General features: G+C 36.2%; 1 protein-coding gene across 2 annotated transcripts in view; it reads right to left on the minus strand.

Annotated features, from left to right (window-relative positions):
• NCAM2 (neural cell adhesion molecule 2) overlaps positions 1–13,699 on the minus strand; it is a 517,778-nt gene that overhangs the window by 196,534 nt on the left and 307,545 nt on the right. For both annotated transcript variants that reach the window (XM_032406278.1, XM_032406279.1), the window contains exon 5: positions 10,118–10,255. In XM_032406278.1, coding sequence (XP_032262169.1) covers positions 10,118–10,255 — 138 coding nt within the window. The remainder of the gene's footprint in view (positions 1–10,117; positions 10,256–13,699) is intronic.

The following is a 13,699-nucleotide window of genomic DNA, read 5'->3' on the forward strand; positions in this document are numbered from 1 at the left end:
AAAGACCTCAATGTGAGATAGGAATCCATCAAAATCCTAGAGGAGAACATAGGCAGTAACCTCTTTGACATCGGCCACAGCAACTTCTTTCAAAATACATCTCCAAAGGGTAGTGAAACAAAAGCAAAATGAACTTTTGGGACTTCATCAAGGTAAAAAGCTTCTGCACAGCAAAGGAAACAGTCAACAAAACAAAGAGGCAACCCACAGAATGGGAGAAGATATTTGCAAATGACACTACAGATAAAGGGCTGGTATCCAAGATCTATAAAGAACTTCACAAACTCAACACCCAAAAAACAAATAATCCAGTCAAAAAATGGGCAGAAAACACAAACAGACACTTCTCCAAAGAAGACATACAAATAGCTAACAGACACATGAAAGAATGTTCATCATCATTAGCCATCAGGGAAATTCCAATCAAAACCACATTGAGATACCACCTTACACCAGTTAGAATGGCAAAAACTAACAAGGCAAGAAACAATGAATGTTGGAGAGGTTGTGGAGAAAGGGGAACCCTCTTACACTATTGGTGGGAATGCAAGGTGGTTACAGGCACTTTGGAAAACAGTGTGGAGGTGCCTCAAAAAATTAAAAATACAGCTACCCCATGACCCAGCAATTGCACTCCTGGGTATTTACCCCAAACACACAGATGTAGTGAAAAGAAGGGCCATATGCACCCCAATGTTCATAGCAGCAATGTCCGCAATAGCCAAACTATGGAAAGAGCTGAGATGTCCTTCAACAGATGAATGGATGAAGAAGATGTGGTCCATATATACAATGGGATATTACTCAGCCATCAGAAAGGATGAATACCCAACTTTTACATCAACATGAATGGGACTGGAGGAGATTATGCTAAGTGAAATAAGTCAAGCAGAGAAAGTCAATTATCATATGGTTTCACCTTTTGTGGAACAGAAGGAATAGCATAGAGGACATTAGGAGAAGGAAGGGAAAAATGAAGGGAGGGAAATTGGAGGGAGAGATGAACCATGAGAGACTATGGACTCTGAGAAACAAACTGAGGGTTTTAGAGGGGAGGGGGGTGGGGGGACGGGTTAGCCCGGTGATGGGTATTAAGGAAGGCATGTACTGCATGGAGCACTGGGTGTTATACGAAAATAATGGATTGTGGATCACTACATCAAAAACTAATGATGTATTGTATGGTGACTAACATAACATAATAAGGGCGCCTGGGTGGCTCAGATGGTTAAGTGTCTGTCTTCGGCTCAGGTCATGATCCCAGGGTCCTGGGATCGAGTCCCACATCGGGCTCCCTGCTCCTTGGGAGCCTGCTTCTCCCTCTGCCTCTCTGTCTCTGTCTCTGTCTCTCATGAATAAATAAATAAAATCTTTAAAACTAAATAAATAAAAAAAAGATTTAAAAAAAAAAATAACATAATAAGATAAAATTTAAAAAAAAGAAAAAAAAAAACAAGACACATTCTCTGGCCATCTACACTTTTATTGAAAGCCATTGGGCATGATACAAAAAAAAGTGAAAGCAAGAGATACTAGTCATAAGTAACTTGCAATATGAATAAAATAGTGACACTGCTGCCTAAGTCATCCTTTAGTGCAGCCCAGTTTGAAGAACAGAACACATTAATGTCATGAATGTAATCTAGACACGAATTGTCCTCAACGTCATTCATCTGCACAATGCCAGATAGTACGTTGATGGTGTCTTTTACTTTACTGATTGATTCCATGAAATGTAAAATATTTTCATCGTTGCAGTATATTGTGTCCTCTATAGATTTCTTGAAATTTTCATTCTTGCTTTGACAAATGGTAGTGTTCACTTCTGTGTTTATTAAGCACGTGTTAGAGAAAAATTACAAAGACTAATCTCTACCTAACCAGGAGACTGCCATCCAGGGGATGGTTGAGTTCTGAGCCGGGATCTGATTCAAACAATGGGATAATTCTGCCTTCTCTTATAATCAAAGATGGAAAGGAATAAGTTGTAAAATAAATGTATGCTTTTCTACTGCCTTGCAAATATAATATTATGCCCTTTAAATGTACATAGGAAATTCTGGGCAAAAAAGAAATACAGATTGAAGAAAAGGAAGAAACTATATTAACTATTCACACCAATTATTTATGTTGAGAGGAAAGGCAAAGAAAAATGTCCTTAGACAGATCCATCTGTCTGTCTATCATCTATCTATCTATCTATCTATCTATCTATCTATCTATCTATCTATCAAATGGAGTAGGCAGTTAGCTAGATATGAGCAGGGAACAGGCGCTTTGGAACTGATAAAAAAGGGTGGGAGCCAAGTTCCAAACAGCAGGGAAAGACCCCGGTGGATCAGCATACATTCTTCCCTATAACCCCAGTCCTATAGTAATCTATAGCTTCATTATGATATATTTACATTGCAGTTTTGACCCCCCCTCCCTGTGGGGGAAGGCTGCCATGACAGTTCTGACAAAGACCACGGAGAGCCAAAAACTCCCCCTCCCCACAGATAGGAGGAATCCCTTAGAAGATTGAAAGCAGCCTCAGTCAGAGACCACCTTAGCTATGACTCATTACATATGCAAACATAAAAAGAAAAGACATCCTTGACACCCTCCCCCACCCCCATCAGTCACCTGCCCGCTTGTCAATCTTGAGAGTGTACTCTCACTTTGACCTTTGCTTGGTCGAACCCAAGAACTGAGGCTGGGGAACAGGACTCTCCACTAACATATCTATCACATTTTCTATATTATAGGAATTTCTAAAATAACGTTGGAGAAGAATAAAAAAAGAAAAAGAAAAAATTTCTTCCTTATATTCTCAGACTTCTAATCTTTGAAACTTAATGGGATCATTAGGGGTAAAAATACTTAATAATATCAGAAAATATTCTGGTTTTGACAAAAGCTTACTAACTGACTCTTTGGTGAATTATATATTATATATTATTGCTATAAATTAGGAATTTACAGTAATTAAACTGACTTAAACTATTGCTCTGAATGGCTGATTCAATTGTATTATTGATATACAAAAGGCTAGTTCATGGTCTTTTATATTTTTATATATCCTTAATGTTATATAACATTGCATAAAATTTAAAGAGGAAAATTCTAACTTTTCATTTTTTTAAAAAAGAAAAGTACTTTTTCCAATTTTCTTAATTTTAAGAAATGGCTAGAAAATGGGTAGGAATACAAAATCACTGCCTGAGGGTTACTGCATTAACAAAGTGCACTCTCCATTCTGACATGTACTTGCACAGATATCTCTGGCCATTGTCATTTACTGTTGATTTTAATGTTCAAAGGAAGACTAAAGACACAATTGCTTTAAAATTATACTACTAGGTGTTTTTCATCCATTCTCAATTGTTCCTGCCTCCATTATCCCAAGGTTGAATTGGCAATTAGTGGATCGCTCTCCACAAATTTACAAAAGATTCGGAAAATAATGAATCATTATACTTTAAAAGAGCATTTTATAAAAATAACTCTCTATTGACTATACTTTAAATTTAAAAGTTATTTCCAGATCTGTCACTTATATGGACATTTTCTGAGTAGTTTTAGAGAGCATTCTACTTAAATAAAGGCTAGGAATCTGATGGGGGAGAATGAGCATGGGTTAAGAAGAGAGAAATGATTTTGAATTCTCTTTTAAAGAAATGTATCCAAGATTTGGATATCACACAATAATATGTATATGTGGGTGGGTGTATAATATAATTATCTAGTAAAAAGAGCCCAGGAATTTATAGAGAAGATGGCCAGTCAATTTATCAAATATATAATAATATAATAGGGTATAGTAATTAAAGGAAGGCAGCCACTGAAAGATTTGTGAAAACATTTTAGGTATGTTAGAAAGCTTACTTGAAAATCCAAAAAAGAGAAGATGTAAGCACATAAGACTGTGGAGAAATATTTGAGAAATATCCAGAATACATCAATGTTTGCTAGATGAGGGAAGCCAGATGATTGGAAATAGAATATGGAAGTCATGTGGCAAGATTTATCTCAAATTATCAACCAGACCTATCTTTGAATTAATTTATCCACATCTTAACTCATTTTTGACACACTTCCTCCAGGCTCAACATAAAAGATACTCTATTTATGTGCAAGGTATATCTTCCTTGTAAGTGTCCTAGAATCCCAACCACTTCCTCTGATCTTTAATTCAACCTTGTGATGTTTCCCATTTAACATATGATTCCAATAAGTTGAGGTAACAAATGCTGTGCCTTTGCTACCTTCATTTTTCAAGACATTGCAGTATGAATTTTTTCCAGGCTACTCAAATGGTATCATTGACCCTAATGCCTCTTGTAATCTCATAATGGTCAAATCCAACAGATATATTTCAGTTCACACTTTGTTGGTCAATTTCGTTTGCATTTATTATACTGGAAATCTAGAACCTACAGTAAAAGTCTTCAAATTACCCTTGATTGCTCTAGCCTCTGTGACACACGTGTTAACACAAAGGCTTTGCTTCAAATAATACCCAATTATTTATCTTCCCCTTCATTTCTTTGTCTTTTAGCACAGTCCCTAATTACCTCTCACTTGAACTAACTAACTTCCTCTCTCTGCCTCCATCCTTCTGTCAACTTCCTTGCTTTCTAGTTTCCCTGCTCTTCAAAGTGAGCTCATCTTAGCCTCATAGAAGAGAGTTCATAGTCCTCCATGATCTGGCTACCCACTTTCCAGCTGTATCTTCCTCTAACCCTACCATTACTCCTTCCCCAAAATATCACATTCCAGGAACAGTTAAGCTATTGGATGCTTTTTCACATTATACCTCTTTTTGATTTTGCAGATGCTGCTTTATTTGTCTCTCCGTCTCTCTCTCTCTCTTTTCTACAAGGTAACACCTTTTCATCAATAGATTTATCCCAAATACCAAGCAAGTCTCCCCTTCAGCTACAATAGGTGCCCCTTCTTATAAAATAGTCTGTTAATATCTATAAAAATTGCCCTTAGTATATGCTTTTGTATCCAGCTTCCCCATAAACAATAAAGGACTTTAGTAAAGTTGATTATTTTATGTTATTAAGATAAAACTCTAAGTGCCTTGAGGGAAATGATGCTACATTAAGCCTTTTAGTATTCTGAGCATAACATAGTGTTAAACATATAGCTAGCACTTCATATGCACCTGTTTAATGCAATATAAATTAATATTGAAACTGTAGTCAAAAGTCTTCAGTTGAAACTCCAATATTTTGAGATAAGGTGATAAAAAAATCATAAGAAATGATCACCATCAGGGGAAAGTAGGATTTATAAGATGTCTGTGCCATACTCAGGGAAGTAATTTCAGAAGTACCCCTAGGTCAGACAGTATTTAATTTGCTTATTTTAAGTAGGAAAAAGCCACTGGCATTGCATTTGTCTGCTTTTCTGTGATAACAAATGACTCTTAAATTTCAGGGCTTAAAAAATGTACTTTACTTCTTATTTATGTTATGTGTCTGCACCTGCAGAGCAGCTGGGACTCTGCTGCACCTGTCTTCATCATGGTGTCCAAGGTGAAGAAGTCTCTTCTTGTGTCATGCTAGTTTCATGTCAGAAGGAAAGAACATGATAAAAAACATGTGATTCTTCTAGCAACTTGATTTCAGTCATAGTGTATACTGTGTTTGCTTATAAGCCATTGGCCAGAAGAAGTCTTGTCATCAGTTGGGTGGGGATGCACAACTCTTCCCCTGGAAGCACCATAATCCTCTTCAAGGGAGGAGACATAAGTATTTGTGAAAAACTATACAAAGGCATTGAGAAATATAGTAAGAAAGTAATAGAGGGAGAAAAGAAAAAAAAATATCCCTAACATTTAGTATTATTGGTACCACAGAGGAACCTAGCAAAAATATCCTTTGACTAATTATTGAAACAAAAGGGTATGAACTGGAAGAAAGGAAATGTGAGGGAAAAGTTTTCGAAGGGCAAAAAATAAAAGAAAGAGCAGAACTTCTTCCAGAGCCAAGATTTTACAAGGAAGTAGGGAAATGTCCATAAATAGTTGCCTGGAGCCTTTGGTCAGGATTCCAGTGTACCTGAGGGGGAAGGAGACAAGTAAAGGAGGTCCAGGATAAAAGCCAAATCAGTCAGGATAAAAATCAGTCGCAATTAAGAGAGAGGGCTTACAACATAAGTTGAGGAAAAGGTCATAGAGCAAGTCAAATTTGTCACTGAGGTAAGATAAGATAATGTGGATAAAGCTATTGCTTTTATTATTATTTTTTGCACCCTTGAACTTTTCATTGAAATGTCTTTAAGAGGTTTTATACGAGAGAACTAATAGGGGGATACTTTTAAGGAGAGTTCAAAATTTAAAAGGAGCTGGTCTCCAGTAAGCAGCACAAGAGTCAATAAGACTGGAGCAGAATGATTTTTCTGGCTGAAGTAAAGGCAGAATGTGAGAGCAAAGCACAGACGAACCGGTGGAATTAGTCAATGCCTTCCCTTGGCAGGGTCCAACTGCATCAGAAGGGGCATAAATCAATGGCTGATTTTTGTGAACACTGTTATTTTGAAGAAAAGTGGTGCCAGGAATTCTAAGGTATGAGAGTTTTGTGACCATAAAGGGAAAATGTGACTAATTAGAAGAACTGGAGATAAAGCAGTGTTCGAGCAAAGGTCAGATTAGGATCTGTAGTTGATTCTGTTAGAGGAAATTGGGATGTGGAAGGAGAATGATTTGCCTTTGGGAGGCTCAGTGTGATGCAGACAGAACAGAAAACTGCCTACGTGATTGATTTGAGTGGCACAAAAGAACACAATCCCATGTTATCTACTTGTGAACCCTGACATAATAGGAATAGACATACAGAACTAAATATTCCAGTTTGAGCGCACACCATGATGGACTTGAAGATTCAAACTTTGTTAATTGAAGACACTCATACCCAAAAAATGCTTCCTTCAAAATAAATATAATCATGTATAAACATCCACAGATAAACTAGTATGGAAACAGATTAGAACACCTATTAAATATATTAAGGTAGAAGTTACAATAGCAAATAGTTAATGAAGGGTGAACGAACATGCTATGTCTGCTCGGTAACAGTTCCTTTTTTTTTTTTTTTTAAGATTTTATTTATTTATTTATTTATTTATTTGTCAGAGAAAGAGAGAAAGCACAAGCAGGGAGAGTGGCAGGCAGAGGGAGAAGAAGGCTCTCTGCTGAGCAAGGAGCCTGATGCAGGGCTTGATCCCAGGACCCCAGTGGAACCATGACCTGAGCCAAAGGCAGACGCTTACCAACTGAGCTACCCAGGCATCCCAACACTTCCTTTTTAATATCAGACTTGAGTTACTGTTTTAGTGCAAAAATATGTGCATAATTTGACATACATATAACATATAATAATAAATATTTATATACTGCCTCCACAACTTTACATTAAGAACTAATATTATAATCCCCGTTTTCATAAAAGAATACTCAGCGCAATGATTTGTCTGTGACAAAATACATTTTTATATGCCAACATAAATTATTTTGGAAATAAAGCACAGTAGAAAGTTGTCAATAGTTAAACTAAATAGTGTAAGTTATCTTTGTTTACTGTATATAATAGACAAATAGTTTAGAGATGCTTATTGGTAATAGAAATAGATGGAGATATATGTATAGATACATACTTCCATTTTAAACCTATTCTTCATGCACTGAAATCTTCCCCATGTGTTGAAGGTCAAAACCTCTGACTATGGTACTCGTAATAAATACTAGACTCTGCACTTCTAAAAAAGAAAAACTTACCCTCTGAAGGCCTGACCCTTTGGCCTCCTCCATGAGCATGTGCAATTTCTACCAGCCTGCCTGGTTTCCATGTCATACTGTCTGGTCTATTCCATTATATTATCCATAAATCTCAATTAATTACAGACTTAGAGAAGGAGAGAAAAAGATAGCAGTGTTTTCATACTCTCTTTCTCTTTCAGCATGAACTTTGTGGTCAAACTACCTTTGCTGCAGGTAGTGAAAGACCAATGAACTTTTATTTTTATTTATATTTTCCTATTTTATTTAAATTCAATTAATTAATATATAGTGTATCATTAGTTTCAGATGTAGAGTTCAGTTATTCATCAATTGCATACAACACCAAGTGCTCATTACATCAAGTGCCCTCCTTAATGCCCAGCACCCAGTTACCCCATCCTCCCATTCTCCCCCCCAGCAACCCTCAGTTTGTATCCTATGATTAAGAGTCTCTTATGGTTTGTCTCCTTCTCTGATTTCGTCTTGTTTTATTTTTCCCTCCCTTCTCCTTTGATCCTCTGTTTTGTTTCTTAGATTCCACATATGAGTGAATCCATATGATAATTGTCTTTCTCTGATTGACTTATTTCACTCAGCATAACACCCTCCAGTTCCACCCATGTTGTTGCAAATAGTAAGATTTCTGGCTAAAATTAACAAGTCAGGAAACAACAAATGTTGGTGGGGATGCAGAGAAAGGGGAACCTTCTTACACTGTTGGTGGGAATGCAAGCTGGTACGTCCACTCTGGAAAACAGTATGGAGGTTCCTCAAAAAGTTAAAAATAGAGCTACCCTATCACTCAGCAACTGCACTACTAGGTATTTACCCAAAAGATACAAACATTGTGATCCAAAGGGGCAGCTGCACCCCCATGTTTATAATAGCAATGTCCACAATAGCCAAACTATGGAAAGAGCCCAGGTGTTCATTGACAGATGAATGGATAAAGAAGATGTGGTATACGTACACAATGGAATATTACTCAGCCAATGAACTCTTTTAAATCTGTATGAGATTCCTAGTGTTCTCCAGTCTTTAAGAAACTGGACAGATAGCTCATGGCAGAATGGGGATAGCATACAGAAGAAAACACAGATTTATTTCTCCATGCTTGCCCTAACTCATAGGAAACATGTGGCTAACTCCTTAATTTTATATTTTGTCTACTCTAAAAAGAACAAATGACATTCTGCTTATAGAATCCTGTCATTATAGTTATCATGAATTTGTTATTTTATTTTATTTTATTTTATTTTATTTTATTTTATTATTATTTCTTAGAGTAGAAGGGGCAGAGGGAGAGGTAGAGAGAGTATCTTAAGCAGGCTCCACGCCCAGCACAGAGCCTGACATGGGGCTCAATCTCACAGCCCTGAGATCATGACCTGAGCTGAAATCAAGAGTCGGACACTTAACCAACTGAACCACCCAAGCACTCCTAACTTGTTATTTTAAAACAGAAGAAAAAAGAAAAGTGCATTTGTGTAGTGTTACTACTAGTATTTCCATATGGCTAAAGCATAGGCTGCTCATGGCTGATTTTGTCTTGAAGGTAATGGGAATCATTGACAGATTTTACTATTAAGAGGCTAGATGGAGAAGAAGTTGAACTTATTAGCCTGAGAGTAGAGGAAACAACTTGTAGCAATTCAAGAAAAATGTATGGGGATTAACATAACAATAAAAAATTTAAAAAAAAAAAAGAAAAAACAATTTGAAAGGGCTGCACTCCTACAGAGGGCATCATGGTAGAATATATTTGAGAGTTGTTAAAAACATGTGGTACACATGGCATTTACAGATGAGATTACCAAAATAGAGACAACTAGGATAAAGTTAAAATATCTTCTGGGCTCACAGAATGTCATGTTAACACAGGCAGGAAATAAAGCAGGAGAAGCCAAGTATGGAAGAAGAGATGTCATTGTGATGCCATAAACTCAGTTATTAATCTCCCTGTGGAATCAATTATTAACTTTAAATTTGAGTAAACCTACAGAACTGTTAAATGGATTAGTTTAAGCAACAAGTGATTCATGCAATTTAAAAATAAAATCTAGTATGATACTTTACTATGTTTCACTTGGCATTCTTTCAACAACTACAAAGCCAGCAAAAGGCAACTACTCTCTTACAAGACTCTTTGTAAAAAAAAGATGGTGTTGAATAAGCCTCAGATCCTGCCCTTGAGGCTATACACAATGTAATAGACGCTATCACTGAGGTCAGGAGATTCCCTCCAGGTCCAGAAGAGGTGTATTAGAGTGCTGTATTTGCATGGCTACAAATAAATATATTGCTAACATGCAATAATAAAATAGGTACAGTTTATTCTCTGCTTACCATTAACAATAAGGATGATATCACGGAAGTCAATTTCTCCCCTAGCCTCCACTCTGCCTTCACACCTGTATATACCTTCATCACTTTTATTGATGTTGAGAATCTGCAGATTATTGTTGGCTAGCATAGCAAAGCGATCTGGAAAGTAAGCAAAGGGGAGGAAATTATATCAGTAATTGAAAGCAGAGTCCAGTGTGCTCTAAATGGCTAAGAGTTAAAATATGGCACTTGTCTGACACTATCAAACTTTTCATCAACAAACAAATTCAAATTTGAAAGTAAAATGTAATTTCATGGCTTCAATTTTTCTACTCCACACTGTCTTGTTACACCTTTTTTCTAAAACACATTCAAGACTTTATTTCCACATAAAATGCTTAGGCTATTATTTTCCCCTTGGTACTTTGAATGCAGAAATGATACACAAAAGAACAATGCTGCGAGATTAGATATTGCAGACACGAAGACATTTTGACTGCAAATATGTAGCAACTTGAGTATGGAAAAGGGTTAGAAAATTGATTGAACAGCCTTCCTCACACAATAATTAAACTAATAATTTTGCATACTCTGAGGAGGCAGCTAAATGGTACAATAATATTCAAGTCACATAGAGGACATATAAAATGGCCATATCTCAAATTTATTTGAATTTTTTTTTTCTAAATGCAGATAATCCACTTTAGGAATGAACAGATTAGACTTAATTTTATTTCAAGATTCCACCTTAGGTGTGAGTATATGCACATGAATATACATTAAAAATAAGCTGTCACAGGGCATGCATTAGTTGATTGCTTAAGATAATCTGGCTAGCCTAGGCGCCATCTCAACCTGACAGTGTTTCCACAATGTCTGGCCTGAGTTTTTAATCATCACAATTTTGTTGCAGTGTTAAGACCTTTTCCCTTCTTATCAAACAAAGAACGGTGTGACCTCTAGTCCCACTTTAAAACAGGTTGCAAAAGCAATATCTTCAATTTCATTAATTAATACATCATTGAACATCATTTATTTGGTATGTACAGTATTTGAGATACTCTGGTAAATAAGAGAGATACATCCTCGACACCCTTGGACCTTTTAGTAAAGGAGAAATGCAATTAGTTTAAGGTATTCATCTCTGGGATATTTACTGTTATACCATTAAAGGTTACTTTTTGGACCTATTCCAATGTTTACTGCTCTTCCCCTATCTGCTGGTTTGATAGGTTAGGGCAAACATGGAAACCACATGAGAAAAAGATAGAGCCTCCCTCAGTCTAGAGTGCTGAATGTATGCATGGGGTACAATCCTACCCCTACCCCTGCTGCCAACCAGACTTTGTGTAACTGAGAAATAAACTGCTATGATATCAGGCAGTTTGGGGTTCAATTCAGATTTGGAGTTCATCTTCCATAGAGAGTCCTTAATGCAATTCCTAAATGCCATACCAGTTCTAGTTTGGGCTACAAATACAAACAGGAGAGTGATCAGGCTATGGGAGGATTATGCTTCCTATAGGTAAGCAAGATATAATTAACAAAGAGTGGAAATATGTAGATTCAGAGGATCCCAGAAATAGAAAATATTGATTATAAAGCAATGGACATGATTTTCAGCTCAAGAAGTACAGTAGCCTCCCCCACCCCCAACCCCATCCACAGTTTGCCTTCTGCAGTTTCATTTGCCTGTGGTCAACCGTGGTCTGGAAGCAGATGATCCTCCTTCTGACATTTTATCAGAGGTCAATAGTAGCCTAACCCTGCATCACCTCATTGCATCTCATCGCCTAGGCATTGTGTCATGTCATAAAAGGAAAAAAAGCTGAGTACAGTACAATAAGCTAAATTGAGAGAGAGTGGCCGCATTCACACAACTTTTATTGTAGTCTATTTGTATAATTGTTCTATTTTATTGTTAGTAATTGCCGTTAATCTCTTAATTTATAAATTAGATGCTTAAGGTATAAATTAAACTTTATCATAGTTTTTTTTTTTTTTTTTTTTTTTTTTAGGAAAAAACAGTATAGGGTTTGGAACTATTTGTGGTTTTAAGCATCCACTAGGGGTCTTGAAATGTATCCCCTGTGGACAAGGGGGGACTACTCCACAAGCTTTCCCATCATGTTTATTTCTTCTTTAGGTTGACCCTAAGAAGAGAGACACAAACGTTCATGAAGATGCTTTCCCCTGGTAAATTTTCCTTTTCTCCAAGAAAAGCCTGGAGAAAAAGAATCTGCAAGAAATTTTAAATTTAAACTCACAAGAAGTCCTGGAGTAACTCAGAACTCGTAAAAATTTAGAATGTTTCAAGGTCAATTAAAAGATCTATTTAAGAATGTGGCTGGAAATTAGGGTGGGAAGCAATTACCAATTTAAGAAGTTCAAATTTAGAGAGGGCTGCACATAATCATACCTTGATCACCATAATATTATATTTTTAAATTACTAAAATATGTATTATCCTTTAACTCTAATGTTCTTTAATGGTTATAGTGTATTTAGTTAAAAACTAGTAAGGCGAAGAATTATTTTAATCAGGAAGGCAATACTTGATATTAAAAGGAAAATAAGTTGAATGCATATAACACATAATTTGATGGGAATAAATCAGTGTTTCTTCTAATTGTAAAATTTTAGTTTCAAATGGCCATTTTAATATATTACTTCTATCGGCTGAGAGAAAACTATTAGAATATTAGGAAATCAGTAGTTACCTGCTAAATCTAAATACATATCGATGTTTCTAAACAGAAAACAAACTACATGAAAATCACATGTCAAATTCTAGGTATGTATGTTAAGTCCATGGAATGATGTTAGTAAACTATCAAATGGCAGAAAACATTTGAAGAAAGCACTGCTTCAGTCAATCAGGCATAATTATGGATATTAGAACTATTTGATTATCGGAGATTATTTGTTCTCTCAATTATACAGAACTTTAATTATTAAAACCCAAGTTTTCATTATTGCATTCAGAAAAATAAATGAAATAAGGTAATACTCAATAAGCGATCTGCTTTATGCTTCTAGAGACAGATTTTTTTCTAGCCCTCTTTTCTTCTCATTCCCCAGCCACTGATGGTTGGTCTCATTTACTCTTTTGGCTTCAAGCACCATCTATATTTTGAGACACAATTTTTCTTCAGATCAGGTCATTACATGACTATAAAAGTGTTTAACGGTAGACCAGATATAGCTACTGAGAAGGACTGTAAGTACTTTAAAATCAGTAAATTTAAAGTTTAGTTTACTATCTCCACCTGAAATTTCTCATATGGTCTCTCCAGTTCTGTCTTCACATGTCTTTACATTGAACTATGTGCCCAAGTCAAATTCCTTGAGTCATCCTTGACTTCTCCATCTCCCTCCATCTGCATATCCAATCAAACCCCATGTCCTGTCACTTCCCCCTTTATCATTACTTAGTCTAAATCTCCTTCTCCTTCAGCAATTATTTCATTAGGGTTTGAACTGTTATCAGTGCCTGGAGTTTTGCCTTGACCACCATCCAATTCATTCTCCTCACTGAAGCACTAATAGCCTTCTCAAATTCATATCAGGTCATGTCACTGCCTTGATTAAAATCCTTTAGTG

This window comes from Phoca vitulina, unplaced genomic scaffold (genome assembly GCF_004348235.1).
Source record: "Phoca vitulina isolate PV1807 unplaced genomic scaffold, GSC_HSeal_1.0 scaffold8, whole genome shotgun sequence".
NCBI lineage: Eukaryota > Metazoa > Chordata > Mammalia > Carnivora > Phocidae > Phoca > Phoca vitulina.